Here is a 19,992-nt window from a genome sequence, read left to right on the forward strand (position 1 = left end):
TTTATTGCTTAACCAATGAAATCAACAGATTGATATATGACACTCCCACATCACCCCCACACACATTAAGTTCAATTTCATGTCCCATAAATTTTCTATTTTTTATACAATCAATCCATTTGTTTGTTTTGGTTGGCTTTGTTCTGTGAGACAGGGTTTTTCTATCTAGCCCTGACCTGAAACTCGCTCTGTAGACAGGCTGGCCTCAAACTCACAGAAATCCATCTGCTTCTGATTCCTGAGTGCTAGGATTAAAGGTGTGTGCCATCACTGTCTGACTAATGAGTTTCTTTTAAAGAAGCTAAGAAAAAAGGGACCAGAGAGATGGCTCAGCAGGTAAGAGCACTTGCTGTCTTAAAGAGTACATTGATTCTGTTCCCAGCATCCACATAGTTGTTTACAGCCACCTGCAACTTCAGTACTCTGGATCCAGACAGACCCTGTCTTTTGTCCTCCAAAGGTCAAAATGTGTTTTGGTCGCACTTAAATAAATTCAGTCAAAAAAAAAAAAAAAAGCAAACACACCAAAAACACAACTTAGGTGTAGATGTAGAAGAGATTATTGATGGATTGGTGGCTAAGAACATTTTTGTAGCTATCCCAGCACTTCTTGCTCTTGAAGCAAGGTTCGGAGAACACACATGGTTGTTGACAAACATGCATGAATCCAGTTCCAGGGCATCTTCTGAACTACACATCAAGTATTGGGAGGTCGTTTCTGGGAACAGATGTCACAGAAGTTTGACAAAACATGCAACTTACAGGACGAGATGGTAATTTAGTAGGAGGAATATATATAAATATATGTAACTCCAGCTATTCTAAAGGGTTAAAAAGCCCTCTGGCTGAACTTTTTGTCTTAAAGTTCCCCTGCAGAGGACAACCGGTAGCAGCACTGTACTAAGTTAAGGCCATAAACCATTTGAGTTTAATTTTATACCCCATGTCAGTCAGGGTTCTCTAGAGGAACAGAATCTATGGGGGAGGGGTTTATATATAAAGGGAACGTAGTAAAAAGACTTGCAGGCTCTGATCCAGCTAGTCCAACAGTGACTGTCTACCAATGGAAAGGCCATCTTCAGAGTACTGAGAAGTGTTTCTGCTTTCAGTTGAGGAAGAATTGGGAATGAGAGATTTTTATTTTCCTCCAGAGGGAGGATTGTATCAGTACTGATCAAGATATGGACTGGTTGTTGATGACACCAGTTCTGGTTCTGCAAAGTAGTTCAAAGAAGTCCTTGTGATTTAGAGGGCAAGATGAGTCTCAGATGACACTTGTGCTCTGGGGTTTCTCACTTCATAAATAATTGCCCTTACGGAACTTGGGGCGTTGATTATTCTTCTGAGAATCCAACGTGACTGCAGGTTTAGGATAGTAACTTCTCTTTGCCTTTAGCTTTGAAAGGCAAAAAGATTAGAGCTAGGTTAGACAACCGTTCCTTTATGGATTAACCTGCCTGGGCTCAGAATTAATCAGGTAAGCCAAAGTAAAAGACAGACACAATGAAGGCAGAAGGCCCTGCTTTTGGGCCTAGGATAGGAATCACTTCAAAGACAGATTCTAAGTGCCACACAGTTTTATTGTTTGGCTGTAGATTTCCAGCTTTTTCCATTATATAAACTTCTAGAAAGGCAGACATCATCAGTATTAAGAGGAAACAGTGGGTACCTCCTTGACCTGCTCCTGTGATGTTGTCAATGAAAGGGTACCTAAGGAACTTTTTATGCTACTCGAAATATTTTTGTTTTTCTGTGTTGAGCAATAGCAAGGGTGTGTGTGTGTGTATAGTTTTGCAGTGTGGGTTCTAGGGTTACAGTAAGAAGCTACTCCGACAGTCCTAAAAAGCTGTTCTCCCCCACTAGCCCTTAATTTGCCAATTCAGGGCACAATAGTGGAATTCAGAAAGCAGAAAAGGGATCTTTATTCAATATGGCCACATTGAAAAGAAACAGAGATCCAGTTATATATCTCATCCCTCCCCTACCTTGTTCATTTTTTAGGATTTTAACATCAAGTTACTGGGATTGTTAGGAAAAATCCATTTCCTGATGAGATAGATGTTTTGGTAATTGCTAGTACTTAATAGGGAAATATTTGGGATTGGGTTGGAGAGGTGGTTCAGTGACTAAAAGCAATTATTGGCCTTCTAAAGGACCTGATTCTTGCTCCTAGCATTTCTTATTCTCCTCTGGTATTAGAAAGCATCTGTACCCCTGTGATGTAGACACATAAATAAAAGTAAAATCTTAAAAAACTAGATTAATAACATATTTTTTCCCATGTTTGTTTTTGAATGGGGACTTATATAATCTAGATTGGACTCAAACTCACTGTGTAGCCAAAGTTATCTTCAACATCTGATCTTCCAGCCTCTACCACTCTCCCACATGCTGGATTTTTTTCCCCAAAACTTGATACATGATATTGTTAGATACTAGGTAGACACTTTTTAAACTGAACCCCAACTCTAATACCATTTTCTTCATTTTAAAATGTGTGTGTGCGTCTGTGTGCTTGAGCGTGTGCGTGCACTCATGTATGCAGGCTACTGTCAGAGAACAACTTTGAAAAGTTACATCTCTCCTTCCACTCTGGGCCCTAGGGTTTGAACTCAGCTTATCAGCAAATGCTTTTACCCTAAGCCATCTAACCAGCACTAATTTTATTTTATTTTATTTTATTTTATTTTTTTTGGTTTTTCGAGACAGGGTTTCTCTGTGGCTTTGGAGCCTGTCCTGGAACTCGCTCTGTAGACCAGGCTGGTCTCGAACCCACAGAGATCCGCCTGCCTCTGCCTCCCGAGTGCTGGGATTAAAGGCGTGCGCCACCATCGCCCGGCCAGCACTAATTTTAAATGTTTTTGGATAGAGTTTTAGTGTGCCCTACTGTCTCAGTCCCCACTCAGTAGCTCAGGCTGACTTGAAGTTTTTGGTAATCCTTCCGGCTCAACCTCCTGTATGCTGAAGTTACACAGTTATTAGCCACCATGCATGTCAGCTAATGGCACATTTTAGAACCATGTAGATAAGTCCATTAATTAATAAACTATGACCTGTGGGTAATAATAATAATAAATTAGCAGTTTAGAGACTTAATTACTTTCCTATTATTAACAATGCCTTAGAAGAAGAAACTTAAGGGATAAACGGTTTATTTTAGCTCACGGTTAAAGCTACAGTTCATGTTTGTCAGGGCAACAGGAACTTGAAGCAGGTTGTCACATCATATCCACAGTCAGGAAATGAAGAAGGAGGGGCTGGAGAGATGGCTCAGAGGTTAAGAGCAGTGCCTGCTCTTCCAAAGGTCCCGAGTTCAATTCCCAGCAACCACATAGTGGCTCACAACCATCTGTAATGAGGTCTGGTGCCCTCTTCTGGCCTACAGTCATACACACAGACAGAACATTGTATACATAATAAATAAATAAACAAACAAATAAATATTAAAAAAAAAAAAAAAAGGAAATGAAGAAGGATAAATAAAAGCTGCTTCTCGGTTCCCCTTCTCAAAGTCCCATTTAGAATAAGGACACCATTCACTGTGGTGGATGGTCTTCCACCTCATTAACTAAGTCCCAGTTGGACTGAAGACATGACTCGGCAGGTAGATCTAAACACATGCTGCAGAAGCCTGATAGCTTGCATTCTTCCCTTCCAAATCCACAGCAAAATGGAAGGTGAACCTAAAACACAGTGTTGTTCTCTGACCTCCATACATGCACACTTGTGTACACAAATACAAGCAGTAATTCTTTTAGAAAGATAACCTCTTTTTTGGGTTTTTTTTTGTTTGTTTGTTTTTGTTTTTTTATTTTGTTTGTTTGTTTTGTTTTTCAAGACAGGGTTTCTCTATGGTTTTGGAGCCTGTCCTGGAACTAGCTCATGTAGACCAGGCTGGTCTCGAACTCACAGAGATCCGCCTGCCTCTGCCTCTGGGATTAAAGGCATGTGCTACCGCCCGGCCAAGAAAGATAATCTCTTACAATCGTGTTCAGAACCCCCATCTCGCAGGTAATTTTGTCAAGTTGAAATTAACACTCACCTAACCCCATCACAACACCACCCCTTATCAGGTTGACACCCAAGCACACCACTTTTATTTTATTTTTTTTTAAGATTTATTTATTTATTAAGTATACAGTGTTCTCCCTGTATGCATTCCTGCAGGCCAGAAGAGGGCACCAGATCTCATTACAGGTGGTTGTGAGCCACCATGTGGTTGCTGGGAATTGAACTCAGGACCTTTGGAAGAGCAGGCAGTGCTCTTAACCACTGAGCCATCTCTCCAGCCCATCACACCACTTTTAAATGTGACCTTCCATCCCAGGTCCTCATACTCTGAAGATGTAAAGTGCATTCAGTCCAGCCATTACGGTAACCCTTATTCATGGAGGTAGAGAAGTGATTCATTCAGTCATTCAGCACACTTCTTGAAAGGATATGTATTTGGATCCAAATAAAAATAATACGGGTAGCCCGTGAGAAACAGTACACAAGAGTGGACCCCACCCACCCCACCCCCACAAATACAAATTTGGATCCACATGAACACATATACAAAAACATCACAGGTGTGGCATATTACACCTTTAATTCTAGAATGTAGAAGGCTAAGGAAGGAAGATAACCTTATCTGGTGAGTGCCAGGCCAGCCTGGGCCACAGTGTAACACCCTGTTTGAAAAATCAGGAAGAAAGAAGGGAAGGAACCCGTCTTGCTCAGGATTTAGCTGAGTGGTAAACAACTTGCCTGATATGGGCAAGTCTATGGATTAGACCCCCAGCAATCAGACAAGTTTAGCTCTTTATCCAGTCTTTATCTTTTGTTAGTATAGAAAGTTACTTAGCCAGGCATGGTGGGACACACCTGTAATTATAGTACTTTGGGAGACAGAGACTGAGGATTAGGAATAATTTCAAATGTAGTAGATTCACGGCCATCCTGAGCTACAGAAGACCTGTCTTAAACAAAAGAAAAGAAGGTGCTGGGAGATGGCTTAGTTAAAAATACTGTTCTCCAGCCGGGCGGTGGTGGTGCACGCCTTTAATCCCAGCACTCGGGAGGCAGAGACAGGCGGATCTCTGTGAGTTCGAGACCAGCCTGGTCTACAGAGCTAGTTCCAGGACAGGCTCCAAAGCCACAGAGAAACCCTGTCTCGAAAAACAAAAAAAACAAACAAACAAAAAAAAAATACTGTTCTCCAGAATAGTTGGGTTCATTTCCCAACACCCATATCCAGCAGCTCACTAACTTCTTAACTTCAGGGTATCAGACTCTCTTTTCTGCTCTCTGTAGGCACCTTTGTGCACATGCCAAACACATACATATACATAAATTAAAAATAAATATTTAATTAATGAAATTAAAAGCTGGTTGATTTCCTATAATCCTAGCACTCAGAAGAAAGGCAGGAAGGATCGATCGCCACAGCTTCAAGACCAGCCTGGTTTGCCTGGTGCATTCTGAGCCAGCGAAAGCTTTGTAGCACAGCCTTATCTCAGAAGGCGAAGAAAAAAAAATAGAGACAGAGCAATTTAGATAACTCAGTGATCAATTTTTTGTCTGTGTGTGCTGTGTTGTCTCTTTTAGTGAATGGAATTCCCTCCAGAAGTCCCAGATTGGTTGCATCTATGGATGATTCTGTAGACAGTCTGTTGCAACGGATAGTACAACATGATGAGCAAGAGTCCATGGAGAAAAGTACTGATCCCGCAGTTACAACTGTGTCTGTACCACCTTCCTCCAGTCCAGGCCATAGCTATAGCAAAGAGCGAGCCCTAGGTAAATCAGATCTTCTAATGTCTGCAGTCCCGGCTGACTCTTGTAATAATAATGTCCCACTTCTTTCTGAAAAGTTAGCAAGTCGATGTTCTCCCCATCATATCAAGAGAAGTGTAGTTGAAGCTATGCAGCGCCAAGCTCGGAAAATGTGCAATTATGACAAAATCTTGGCCACCAAGAAAAACCTGGACCACGTCAATAAAATTTTAAAAGCTAAAAAACTTCAAAGGCAGGCCAGGACAGGGAACAATTTTGTGAAACGCAGACCAGGTCGACCTCGGAAATGTCCCCTCCAAGCCGTGGTATCAATGCAAGCATTCCAGGCTGCCCAGTTGGTCAATCCAGAATTGAATGAAGATGAAGAAGTAGCGCTGCACCTAAGTCCAGACACAGTTACTGATGTGATCGAGGCTGTGGTTCAGAGTGTGAACCTTAATTCAGAACATAAGAAGGGGTTGAAGAGGAAAAATTGGCTGTTAGAAGAACAAACTAGGAAAAAGCAGAAGACAATACCAGAGGAAGAAGAACAAGAACACAATAAAAGGTAATTTCTTTCTTAAGATATTATAGTCTAAATAACAGCACTCTAACTTCTTTATTTTCTTGTTTATCTTCTATATGTGTGTATGCATACGATGGCAGGTAGAGGGGAACCCCAAAAACAATCTGAGAGATCTCTTGCACCACATGGGTCCTAGACATCAAATTTGGCTCATTGGGCTTGGCAGTTGGCATCTTCATTGATGAGCTAATTCTCCAAGACCAGCTTAAGTGTCTCCAAATTGTACTATATTTATGTAACGGAATCTTCCTTCCTTCCTTCCTTCCTTCCTTCCTTCCTTCCTTCCTTCCTTCCTTCCTTCCTTCCTTCCTTCCTTCTTTTTTTTTCCCCCCGAGACATGTGATTTCTCTGTCCTGGTACTTGCTTCATAGACCAGGCTGGCCTCAATCACCAAGATCCACCTGCCTCTGCCCCTGACTGCTGGGATTAAAAGTGTGCACAACGGTCTGGCTTCTTTAGGCTGTTTTCTTTTTTTGTTTGTATTATAGGTAAGGCTGGCCTTGAACTACCAGAGATCAGCCTGGCCCTGCCTCCTCTAAGTGTTAGGATTAAAGGCGAGTGCCACCACACCCTGTCAAAGACTGTTTTCTATACATAAGAGTGTTGTTGGTGAAGTACTCATGCATGCCAATGATTCCAGGTTGAAGAACAATCTGGAGTTTTAAGGTCAATCTGAGCTATACTGATATTGAATTTCAGCCATCCTAGGCCACATAATATAGCTAGAGTCTTTTTTTAAAATACAAGGTGGCCATAAAATTATTTTGATATAGTAAAAAAAGTAAAAGGGCCTAAGATTCAAAACAAAAAAAAAATATGAACCTTTAGTTAATGAATTCAAGAGTCTAATGTGATAAACAGCCAAAAGAATTTATTGAGCTCTACATTTTTCTCTGCTCCCCTCCCTGCCTCTCCCTTCCCCTTCGACCCTCCCCCAATGTCCCCAGGCTCCCAATTTTTGGTTTGTTGGGACAAGATCCGCCTGCCTCTGCCTCCTGAGTGCTGGGATTAAAGGCATGCATCACCATTGCCTGGCTGGTTCCTGCTCTTTTTCTCATTATTTCTGTTTCTATAATTCCTTTGGCTTGTGTTTTTTTTTAATTGTTTCTATCTCAATTTTTAAGACCTGAATAGTTTCTTTTATATGTTTGGTTTCTTTTTCTTGGTTTTCTTTAAGTGATTTGCTGATGCCTTCCAATTTTTTGTTTGTTTTTTCTCCATTTTTTGAAGAGAATTTCTCATTTCATCTTTTAGAATTTCAAAAATTCTCTTAAGGTTATTTTTTAGATCATGTTCTTCTCTTTTATTCATATTTGATTGTTCAGGTTTGCTTTTGTAGGGTCTTTAGGTTCTACTGGTATTGTGTTGCTCTTTGTGGTGTAGCATGTGGTCTTACCTTTTTCTACTATCTTTTCCTCTAATAGGTGTTGTTAGGGCTGTCTGAAATTCTGTTGAATAATCTTCTAGGTGACAGTTAATCCAAAGCTCAGATGGTTGTTCCTCATGGTACAGTCATTTTCACAGTTCTAGTTACCCCATTGGTTACACCATGTTCCTGGAATTAGCCCAGTGCTGCTGGGCTTTTGTCTGCTCCCTTGGAGATTGTTCTCTCTGTGTCCTAGGTTCAGTCCCACTCTGGTGGAGATCGCAGACTCTGAGTCAGGTCGTTGGATCAATTCTGATTTGCCAGTGTCCCAGGACTGGGTTGGCTCCTGGGATTGGATTTGCTTCTGGCTTGTAACCTTGAAATTCTTATATCCTGCTTCCTCTCACTCTCTTGTTTTCTTCATTGGTGACTTTCAGCACATTTATTATTATTTGCTTTGTTTTATTTGAGTTGATCATCCTCACGGTGACTTAGATTCATATTAACTTCAAGTTTATACTTTTATCAAATTTAAAGATATTTCAGCCATAGCTATTTAAATGTTGTTACATTGTAACTTATTGAACTACAACCTAGCTATAGTTCCAAGCTGTTTTCTTGTTTGTTTGTTTTAAATTGGTCTTCTAAAAGAGCAAGGTGTACTCTTAACTACTGAGCTATTGCTCTAGTCCTTGGTACAGCCTAGGATGGCCTTGAACTTGTGATCCTCTCCTGCAGACCCTACTGGTGTGTACCACAAACAGTAGATTTGTTTCATATAAAATGTTTGAGGACCGAAGGGGTAGGTAGAGGTGTGTGTGTGTGTGGTGTTAATTTTTTTGTTTTTTTGTTTTTCGAGACAGGGTTTCTCTGTAGCTTTGGAGCCTGTCCTGGAACTAGAGCTTGAAGCCCAGTCTGGCCTTAAACTCACAGAGATCCATCTGCCTCTGCCTCCCAAGTACTGGGATTAAAGGCATATGCCATTACCACCCAGCTGTGCTGTTAATTTTTTGGGAAAGTTCTCAGTAAATTGTCCAAACAGGCCTTGAACTTGACTTCACTCAGCCTCAGCCTACGTAGTAGTTTTGTTTATAGACTTGCACCACCATCAGGTTTACTTTGAAAATTTTTTGTTGTTATTGTGGTTAGATACAGTCATACCCTGTATGCTAGGCTAATTTCACATGGATGTCTTCCTTTATTAGCCTCTAGCATCTGGGATTACAGGTATGAGCCAGGATGCTGAACTGCTCTGATTTTGATTTTTCTAAGATAAGGTGACCCTGAACTTGCTGTACAGCTAAGAATGATTTGAGCTTATATTTCTGCATCCTTTGTTTTTAGTGAATTTATTTCTTTTTATTTTGTGTGCATTGCTGTTTTGCCTGTGTGTGTATCTGTGTGAAGGTATCAGATCCCCTGGAGCTGGAGTTACAGATAGTTGTGAATTACTATGTGGGTTCTTCAACTTGAACCCAGGTCCTCTGAAAGAGCAATTCTTAACTGCTAATCCATCTCTCTAGCCCTTTGGCTCAACTTGTTAAGCAGTAGGATTAAAAGCATTAACCAGTACATCCATGTGCCTTGGTGTTTCTTTTTGTTTTTGTTTGTTTACCCCCACCCTCCAAGACAGGGTTCCATTGTGTAGCCCTGGCTGTCCTGGAATTTGCGCTATAGACCAGACTGGCCTCAAACTCAGATCTGCCTGCTTCTGCCTCCTGAGTGCTGGGGATTAAATGTGTGAGCCATCCACCCAACTTGTTTGTTTATTTATTTGTTTGTTTGTTCATTTATTTATTTATTTGGTTTTTTGAGGTAGGGTTTCTCTGTAGCTTTGGAGCCTGTCCTGGACTAGCTCTTGTAGACCAGGCCGGCCTTGAACTCACAGAGCTCCGCCTGCCTCCTGAGTGCTTTTTTCTAAGACAGGGTCTTACTGTCTACCTTTGGCTAGCCTCGAACTATGTAGTATAGACCAAGCTGTCCACCAGCTCATAGAACAGTGATTGTCTCTGAAATTAAAAGTGGGCATCAACATGCCTGATGCATGGCTGTAAGGTCAGTGCATGGGAATAGGAGCCACAAGAATCAGGATCTGAAGATCATTATTGTCTACACAGCAGGTTCAAGGCTAAGACTCTGCCTCGAAAATTACAAATACACATGTATGTGTGTGTATAATTATTTTTCACAATAACATCTTTATATTATTTTTTTCTAGTTTTATAGAAACACCAGCTGAAATTCCCATTCCTCTTGAAACCCCCACCAAACCTTCTGAACCTGAAAGTACCTTGCAACCTGTGCTGGCTCTCGTCCCACGAGAAAAGAAAGCCCCACGTCCTCCAAAGAAAAAGTACCAGAGAGCTGGGCTGTATTCTGATGTTTACAAAACCACAGAGTAAGTAGTGGCGACTGAAAGTTTATATCTTCTTAACCCTATTTCCACCATAACTTTTTTTTTTTGTTTTTTGTTTTTTTGGTTTTTTATTTATTTATTTTATTTTTTTTGGTTTTTCGAGACAGGGTTTCTCTGTGGCTTTGGAGCCTGTCCTGGAACTCGCTTTGTAGACCAGGCTGGGCTCGAACTCACAGAGATCCGCCTGCCTCTGCCTCCCGAGTGCTGGGATTTTTTTTTTTTTTTTTGGTTTTTCGAGACAGGGTTTCTCTGTAGCTTTGGAGCCTGTCCTGGAACTCCCTTGGTAGACCAGGCTGGTCTCGAACTCACAGAGATCCGCCTGCCTCTGCCTCCCGAGTGCTGGGATTAAAGGCGTGCGCCACCACCGCCCGGCTTCCACCATAGCTTTATAATTTTTACTACATTTGTGTAATCCAGTCTCCTCTCTACCACCTCAGATTGGTTGACAGGCACCTTTAACCACTGAGCCTGAACAAGATATTTTTTTCACTACCAAAAACCAGTGTATATATAGCATTATATATGTGTAATGTGTAATGTATATTTACCTGTCTCGAGTACCTGAGTACTCACTGGACTGTTGATACCACACTGTTCCGGATTATAATTATCATCCCTCATGTTTAGCCTCTCTCTTCTACTTCCATTCTGTCAGTTGGAGTCTAATTATGCCTTTTATTGTTTGAAAATAAGAATGAAAGCTAGGTGTGGTGGTGTACACCTGAAACGCCAGTACTCTGGAAGCAGAGGCAGGAGGATTGCCTCTTGTTCAAGGACATCATTCTTTACATAGTTCATTTCAGGCTTGCCAGGTCGTTTCTTAAGTTTAAAAAAAGGGGGGGGAGGGCTGGAGAGATGGCCCAGAGGTTAAGAGCTATTGCCTGCTCTTCCAAAGGTCTTGAGTTTAATTCCCAGCAACCACATGATGGCTCACAACCATCTTTAATGGGGTCTGGTGCCCTCTTCTGGCCTTCGGGCATACACACAGACAGAATATTGCATACATACTAAATAAATAAATATTTAAAAAAAAATTAGCCGGGCGGTGGTGGATCACACCTTTAGTCCCAGCACTCGGGGGGCAAAGGCAGGCAGATCTCTGTGAGTTTGAGGCCAACCTGGTCTACAAGAGTTGGTTCCAGGACAGGTTCTACAACTACAGCAAAACCTTGTCTTGAAAACCAAAGAAAATAAAAATAAAAAAAAAAAATTAATTAATTAAATAAAACCCCAAAAGGATGCTAAATAGCATTGTCTGCATAAGTAAATGTATTTTAAATTTCATTGATTAAATTTTCAAATGAATAGTTTGAAGAATTTTATAATTCCTTGATACAACTTGATCAGTACTCCTTTGTTACTTTTTGACACAGTCTGAAACTGACTGTGTAGAGCATACTAGCCCATCAGCTGGCTGGGATCACTGGTGTTTAGTGTAATTAGAAAACTTGGGGCTGGATATATAGATCGTTTATGCTGAAAATTTTAAGTCAGGTTTTCAGTGCTTCATAAGCTGGATATGGTTGGGCTTGTCTGTAACCCAGCACTGCAGAGGGTGCCGAGGAGGAAGGAGAAGATGCTGAAAGCCACCCTTACCACATAGACAATTTTAGACCAGCATGGCGTGCATAAAACCCTGTCTTTTAGGGGCAGGGGGTGTGGTGTTTTTTTTTTTTTTCAGGTTTTTTTTCTTTTTTTAAAATTTTTTTTATTGATACTTATTGAGCTCTACATTTTTCTCTGCTCCCCTCTCTGCCTCTCCCCTCCCCTTCAATCCTCCCCCTAGGTCCCCATGCTCCCAATTTACTCAGGAAATCTTGTCTTTTTCTACTTTCTACTTCCCATGTAGATTAGATCTATGTAAGTCTCACTTAGTGTCTTTATTGTTGTCTAAGTTCTCTGGGATTGTGGTTTGTAGGCTGGCTTTCTTTGCTTTATGTTTAAAAACCACCTATGAGTGAGTACATGTGATAATTGTCTTTCTATGGCTGGATTACCTCACTCAAAATAATGTTTTGTAGCTCCATCTATTTTCCTGCAAAATTCAAACTGTCGTTATTTTTTTCTGCTGTGTAATACTCCATTGTGTAAATGTAGCACATTTTTTTCTTTTCTTTTCTTTTTTTTTGGTTTTTCGAGACAGGGTTTCTCTGCGGCTTTGGAGCCTGTCCTGGAACTAGCTCTGTAGACCAGGCTGGTCTCGAACTCACAGAGATCCGCCTGCCTCTGCCTCCCGAGTGCTGGCATTAAAGGCGTGCGCCATCACCGCCCGGCCACATTTTTTTTTCTTTATCCATTTTCTGATCGAGGGGCATTTAGGTTGTTTCCAGGTTCTGGCTATGACAAACAAAGCTGCTATGAACATTGTTGAGCTGGGTGTGGATTTTTAAACACCAAGGAGGTATTCATGTTATAAAGTTAAAAACTAGTCAAAGTGCTGGGATTAAAGGCATGAGCTGTGACATCTGGCCTTAATTCAGTTTTTTATTTAAAAATGTAAACAACAAAAACCTGAAACAGTCACTTAACCTGCCAAGTAGTTTAAGAGCCCCAGCCCTTGGGGTGTGGTGTGTTTGTAGAGTTTCCAGCACAGGCCTGCTCTTTACAATCATGACCCTGTTTTACCCAAGAACAATTTCCATGGCCCAGGTATGTATACATATAAAAGAGGTGTATGTCAGAGAGGTTATAGTGAAACCCCCAAACTGGACTACTCTGTATGTATAAGGACAGTTTATTGGGAATCAAAATGCTAAGGCTATCTCTGGTGGCAGAGAACAGCAACTTGTGGGTAAGTATTTTCTGTGATAGCAGGGTTCAGGCTGTTTGAATTAGCTGGTAAACAGACCTTCCTTTTGAGAATCATGAGGGATAGGGAACTTTGAGCTTCTGTTAGCAATATTGTCTGCTACTTTGGGGACTCACTTTGGACCAAACAGTATAAAAACCCAACATATACTAATTATAAATCATAAATTTATTTAAAAATTATCTTTAAGCTGGGCGGTGGTGGCACACGCCCTTAATCCCAGCACTCGGGAGGCAGAGGCAGGCGGATCTCTGTGAGTTCAAGACCAGCCTGGTCTACAAGAGCTATTTCCAGGACAGACTCCAAAGATACTGACAAACCCTGTCTCGAACCCCTCCCCCCCCCAAAAAAAAATACTTCAGTGGCTAGAGAGATGGCTTAGTGGTTAAGAGCTGATCTTGCAGAGGACCTGAGTTTAGTTCCCAACACCCACATGGTGTTTCAGGGGATCCATTGCCCTTTTCTGGCCTCTGCAAAAACCAGGCATTTGTGTGACACCAATGTTCATGCAAACAAAACACACATAAAATTAATTAATTAGCCGGGCGATGGTGGCGCACGCCTTTAATCCCAGCACTCGGGAGGCAGAGGCAGGCGGATCTCTGTGAGTTCGAGACCAAGCCGGGCGATGGTGGCGCACGCCTTTAATCCCAGCACTCGGGAGGCAGAGGCAGGCGGATCTCTGTGAGTTCAAGACCAGCCTGGTCTACAAGAGCTATCTGGGGATCCATTGCCTTTTTCTGGCCTCTGCAAAAACCAGGCATTTGTGTGACACCAATGTTCATGCAAACAAAACACACATAAAATTAATTAATTAGCCTGGCGATGGTGGCGCACGCCTTTAATCCCAGCACTCGGGAGGCAGAGGCAGGCGGATCTCTGTGAGTTCAAGACCAGCCTGGTCTACAGAGCTAGTTCCAGGACAGGCTCCAAAGCCACAGAGAAACCCTGTCTCGAAAAAAAAAAAAAATTAATTAATTAATCTTTTTGTTTTGTTTTTGTATGATGTGTATACATGAGTATAAGTGACCTTGTGTATTTGTGGAAGAAAGAGAACAACTTTGAGCTTTGAATTCTGTCTTCCCATCATATCTCCTCCCATAAGCTCCAGGGATTGAATTTAGGTGGTCAGGGCTATCACACATGGACAGCCAGGGCTGCTGTTGAATGAATAAAATTTTTACAGAATATTAAAGAACTTCTTTTTAAAGGGAATTTCCAGAATTTAAGATTTTTTTATTTATGTTCATAGTTATAGGTGCACAAAGGTACATGAGAGTACGCGCAGAGGACAGAGTCGCAGGCACGGGTGCTAGGACTCAAACTCAGGTCCTCTAAGGAGCTGGCAGTGCTATTAACTGCTGAGCCATTTCTCTAACCCCGGGCTGTTGTTTTTTTTTTTTTAAGTACATTATTAGATTACATTTTTTCTTTCTGTTTATTTATTGAAAAGGGGCCAGCATACATGCATGTTGAAGGAAAAGATAGTGTTCAGCAGTTAATTCTCCTTTAACAATATAGTTTCCAGGGCTCTAACTCGGGTTGTCAGTCTTGGTGGGAAGTGCCTTTATATACTGAATCATCTTTTCAGATATAATTTATTTTCATATGACCTCAGGAAGAAATTTAATTGCCTTTGTTTCTTACTCTTTTCTCATCACAGCCCAAAGAGCCGATTAATCCAGTTAAAGAAAGAGAAGCTGGAATATACTCCAGGAGAGCATGAATATGGATTGTTCCCAGCACCAATTCATGTTGGTGAGTACTGAGTCCACATAATTTATTAGTAAGAATAAACTATATATGTTTAATTTAGGGGAAGTGCTTCTGTTCTTAGTTCTCCTGGGTTCAAGTTTTTTATCATTTATTTATAAGACATTCCCAATAATTCTCACCAAGGATGTGGGACTGTAGCTCAGTTGATAAGAGTGTATATGCCTAACAAATATAAAGCCTGGATTGGATCCCCATAAGTATTTCATGAACCAGGAGATGAACTAGGCAGAGAACATGCATGTAACTTTGTCACTCAAGCTGAAGGCAGGAAGATCAGAAGCTCAAGGACATCCGCAGCTACACAGTGAGTTAGAGAGCAGCCTGGAGCTCTGCATGAAAGGTAGAAGGAAAGAGGGAGGGAAAATACACTCTGCCATTGATCTGTTCTTCAGCCCTGCTTTTCTTGTTTTATCATGGAATTAGCCAAGCAATGGGCATTATTCTTTTTCTTCCAAATGAGAATTTTGAGTAGGCTCTCCTGGGACATCATTTAAAGCAGACATTGATCAAGGACATTCTTTAGATAGATCTTTCTTTTTATTGTTTATTTGCTTGGGAGTTTATTTTTGTTGTTAAGATAAAGTCTTGCATAAAGGTAAACTTTAACTTGATAGCCAATGACCTTAAACTACTGACCCTCCTGACTTTATCTTCCAAATTCTGGGATTATAAACTGCGTGCCATTCCCAGTTTTCACCTCACTGTTTAGAAATTAATTACTATCTCTTGCTTCAAGGAAAGTAATGGCAGGTTGTCTTAGTTGCTTTTTCTGCTGCTGAGATAAGTACCCTAGGAAAAGCAACATGAGGGAGAAAGGGCTTATTTTGGCTCACTTTCTACCATGAATGTAGTCCAGTCCCACTTACAATTAAGAATAGTCTTTCCACATTAAATTAATATAATCAATATAATCCTTAGGCAACAGGCATTGCCTAAGGGCTCATCGGTCAGATGAGTCTTCATTCTGTCAAGTTGAAAATTAATATTAATGTCATAACTTGTCAACTTGATTCCTATACACACATCACTTGACTTTTGCCCAAGGCTCATTACCATATTATAATGTAAAGGACATTCACTCCAGCTTTAGAAGTCTGCAAAGTTTTTCAAAATTGTAGCACAGGGGGCTGGAGAGATGGTTCAGAGGTTAAGAGCACTGGCTGCTCCTCCAAAGATTCTGAGTTCAATACCCAGCAACCACATGGTCGCTCACAACCATCTGTACTGAGATCTGGTGCCCTCCTCTGGCATGTGGGCATACATCAAGGCAGAATGTTGTATACATAATAAATCTTTAAAAAAAAAACAAAAAAACAAGCCGGGTGATGGTGGCGCACACCTTTAATCCCAGCACTTAGTAAGCAGAGGCAGGCGGATCTCTGTGAGTTCGAGACCAGCCTGGTCTACAGAGCTAGTTCCAGGACAGGCTCCAAAAGCCACAGAGAAACCCTGTCTTGAAAAACCAAAAAAAAAAAAACAAAATTGTAGCACATTAAATCAGTTTTTAGTTGGGCATTGGTGGCACACACCTTTAATCTCAGCACTCAGCAGAGCTAGGTGTATTTTGGAATTTGAAGCCAGCCTGGTCCTACATAGTGAGTTTTAGGACAGCTGGGTCAACACAGAGAAACCCTATCTCAAAAAAGTAAGAGTGAGTTTTTAGCCAGGTGTGATAGCACATAACCTTTAATCCCAGCACTTGGGAAGAAGACTATCTATTGCTATACAGTAAGACCTCATTTCAAAAAAAAAAAAAAATCAGTTTCCAATAAAATTTTTGAAAAAGTACATAGACGTATTTTCGGGCTGGAGAGATGGCTCAGTGGTTAAGAGCATCGCCTGCTCTTCCAAAGGTCCTGAGTTCAATTCCCAGCAACCACATGGTGGCTTACAACCATCTGTAATGAGGTCTGGTGCCCTCTGCTGGCTTGCAGACATACAGACAGAATATTGTATACATAATAAATAAATAATAAGTATTAAAAAAAAAAAAAGAAAGAAAACCTTTGAAAAAAAAAAAGAAAAAGTACATAGAGTATTTTCAACTTAACAGCACGGAGTAAATATTCCTATTTTAAGAAGAAAGAACTCAGGCATAACAAGGAACAATCACACCAAAGCAAAATAAAAATTAGCAGAGCAAACACTAAATCCCATAGTTCCATCTCCATCGTTGGGGGCTCATCGTATAAAAGGCTTGAGTAGCACCAACCCTTAATCTCTACTGCAGGCAGCACACTTAGATTCTACACGCACACCCCTCTGGTGTGTATCCCATGGTCCTTGAGTCTCCATTTCGGTTTAGGTTTCATCTTCGCAGCTTAACACACTGGCCTTCAGGGGCCTTCTTGTAAGACACATTCTCTAGCCAGAGCGCTCTTGAAATCACAGAAAACTCCACGACTCCGTCAGTCTTATAGCTTTCTTACCTTCACCCCAGTGACAAGTGGACAATGCTCTTAAGTCTCCTCCCTTCTTGGCATGCAGCCTGACCCCCTTGGCCAGCTTCTGTCCGCTTCTATGTGTCTATCTTTGCACCAGGTGCACACCTGGTATATGTGGAGGCCAGAAGAAGAAATCAAGTTTCCCTTGTACTGGAGTTACAGGTGATTGTGAGCTGCCATGTGGGTGCTGGGAATTCAACTGGGGTCCTCTGGAAGAGCAGCCAGTGCTCTTGACCACTACGCCATGCTTCCAGCCCTTTTTAATGGTTTTCAAAATGTGTTTCATGTGTGGTGTGTAGGCGGGGGGATGGGGGGGTGTCTCATCCCACAGCATGCATGTGGAGGTCAAAGGACACCTGTGGTGAGTTGATTCTTTCTTACCATATATTCATGGGATCAAACTCTGGTCGTCAGGTTTGCATGACACTCAGTTTTACCCATATGAGCCATCTCAGCAGCCCTGGCCAGCTGCTTCTAGGGAACAAGGACTACACAGTGAGACCCTGTCTCAAAAACAAACAAATAAATGGAAAGTTTGTTTCCTCTTCTTAGGACCAGTCTCAACTTAAAATTTTTGTAGTTTATCTCAGTATTAAAAGTCAGTAGTCACAAGGCAGTGTGGCACGTGCCTTGAATCCCAGCACTTAGGAGGCAGAGAGAGGTGAATTGAGTTGGAGGCCAACTTGGTCTACCAAGCAAGTTTCAGAACAGCCATGGCTACAAAGAAACCCTTTAAATTAGAAAGGCTGATTTAATTCCATAGTTTTTCTATTATCATTGGATAATAGATGTGATAATTATGTCCTTCTGCAGTTGTTGTTCCTTTCTCATTAGCATTTAGAAAATTCAAAGTTAATAAGTCATTATGCAGTCTATTTCTGGGTGTCTTTATTTAGAGTTCAATTTGGTCTTTCTATAACTTCCTGCCCTGTAGGATTGTGTCATATACCTTTAATGTGCTTTATATGTAATAAGCAAAAAAAAAAACCCCAAAAAACAAAAAACTTTCATTTTACTAGAGATTATGCTGGATGGAGCACTGTCACTCTAAATTTGTGCAGGTTACCCTTGATGACCATAACTTCTAGGAAACGTATGATTACCAAATCAGCCTTTTCCAAACTCAAAGCAGTTGCCCATTGAAAACCGAATAGGTATCAGTGGTGTGGTGTGCATATTTTAATTTTCCAAATTATACAAAATGGAACACATCCATTTGCCAGGTTTCATTCCTTTGAGTACCTTTTGGGTTGCTTCCTGCAGATAGTGGAATTTGGTTATATAAAAAATAACTAGGAAGAGGCAGGGCAGGTCGCAGGTAGCTCGGCGGACACGCCCCCTCACCCAAGGCCCCCTCCCTGCGTCTTTCCACCACCTCCTTGCCTCCTTGCTTTCTTTGGTCAGAGAGGGCGAGAGCGAGAAGATGGCGAAGACATACGATTATCTGTTCAAACTGCTGCTCATCACCAACTCCAGCGGCGTCAGTAAAACCTGCCTCCTGTTCCCCTTCTCTGAGGACGCCTTCAACACCACCTTCATCTCCACCATCAGGATTGATTTTAAAATGAGAACAATAGAACTCAATGGAAAGGAAATTAAGCTTCAGATATGGTACACAGCAGGTCAGGAAAGATTCCTAACAATCACAACAGCATACTATAGAGGAGCCATGGGAATTATGCTGGTCTATGACATCACCAATAAAAAGTCTTTTGACAATATTAAAAACTGGATAAGAAGCACTAAAGAGCATGCCTCTTCAGATGTTGAAAGAATGATCCTGGGGCCTGGAGAGATGGCTCAGGGGTTAAGAACACTGAGTTCAGTTCTCAGCAACCACATGGTGGCTCACAACCATCTATGAGATCTGGTGCCCTTTTCTGGCCTGCAGGCATACATGGAGCCAGACACTGTACATAATAAATAAATAAATCTTTTTTTTTTTTTTTCCGAGACAGGGTTTCTCTGTAGCTTTGGTGCCTGTCCTGGAACTAGCTCTTGTAGACCAGGCTGGCCTCGAACTCTCAGAGATCCACCTGCCTCTGCCTTCCAAGTGCTGGGATTAAAGGCGTGCGCCACCACCGCCAGCTTAAATAAATAAATCTTAAAAAAACAAAAAAGAATGATCCTGGGTAACAAAAGTGATATGAATGACAAAAGACAAGTGTCAAAAAAAAGAGGGGAGAAGTTAGCAATTGACCATGGTTTTAAATTTTTGGAGACAAGTACAAAATCCAGCACAAATTTAAAGAGGCATTTTTTACACTTGAATGGGATATAATGACAAAACTCAACAGAAAAACATGACAGCAATTCATCAGGAGCCAGGCGGGCCAGTGAAAATAACAGAAAACCTATCTAAGAAGACAAGTCTTTTCCTTGTTCATTGCTTTGATGAACTCTTCATTTCTGAGAAACTGCAGTATACCTAGAGGGCCCTTCTCTGAAAGCACAGGTTACCTAGCCTCAGAGCCACCTCGCCCAACTGCTGCGGAGAACACAATGGAACTCTAGGCCTCTCAACACAGAACACCAAGTGGATTCCAGCCACATGACCTAGCAAAAGAGAAGGCTCCTTTCCTCAGACAGGGAAGCAATGATGTGGAGACACATGCAAGACTTAATTGGTTTTTCCTTGTTTTACTGCCTGTCCTGGAAGCTGCTATCTTTCTTCGCATATGAGCGTCAGTCTTTCTGTGGTACAGCATAATCTCCTAACTGAGCACTTTAGTGGCATGAAGTTCTAGACTTATATATTTGGGGATATTTAAAGACAGCAGACAACTTACTAAACCTGGATGGAGGTGGGCGGTCCTTGGACTTCCCACAGGTCAGGGA

General features: G+C 41.4%; 1 protein-coding gene across 5 annotated transcripts in view; it reads left to right on the plus strand.

Annotated features, from left to right (window-relative positions):
- The window catches only part of Ash1l (ASH1 like histone lysine methyltransferase), a 162,722-nt gene that overhangs the window by 61,228 nt on the left and 81,502 nt on the right, over positions 1-19,992 (plus strand). For all 5 annotated transcript variants that reach the window (XR_003378742.1, XM_005367130.3, XM_013353766.2 and 2 more), the window contains exons 5-7: positions 5,590-6,325; positions 9,928-10,107; positions 14,598-14,692. Coding sequence is in view for 4 of the 5 variants with exons in the window: in XM_005367130.3 (XP_005367187.1) it covers positions 5,590-6,325; positions 9,928-10,107; positions 14,598-14,692 (1,011 nt within the window). In the remaining variant the exon portion in view is untranslated. The remainder of the gene's footprint in view (positions 1-5,589; positions 6,326-9,927; positions 10,108-14,597; positions 14,693-19,992) is intronic.

This window comes from Microtus ochrogaster, unplaced genomic scaffold (genome assembly GCF_000317375.1).
Source record: "Microtus ochrogaster isolate Prairie Vole_2 unplaced genomic scaffold, MicOch1.0 UNK16, whole genome shotgun sequence".
Taxonomy (NCBI): Eukaryota; Metazoa; Chordata; class Mammalia; order Rodentia; family Cricetidae; genus Microtus; species Microtus ochrogaster.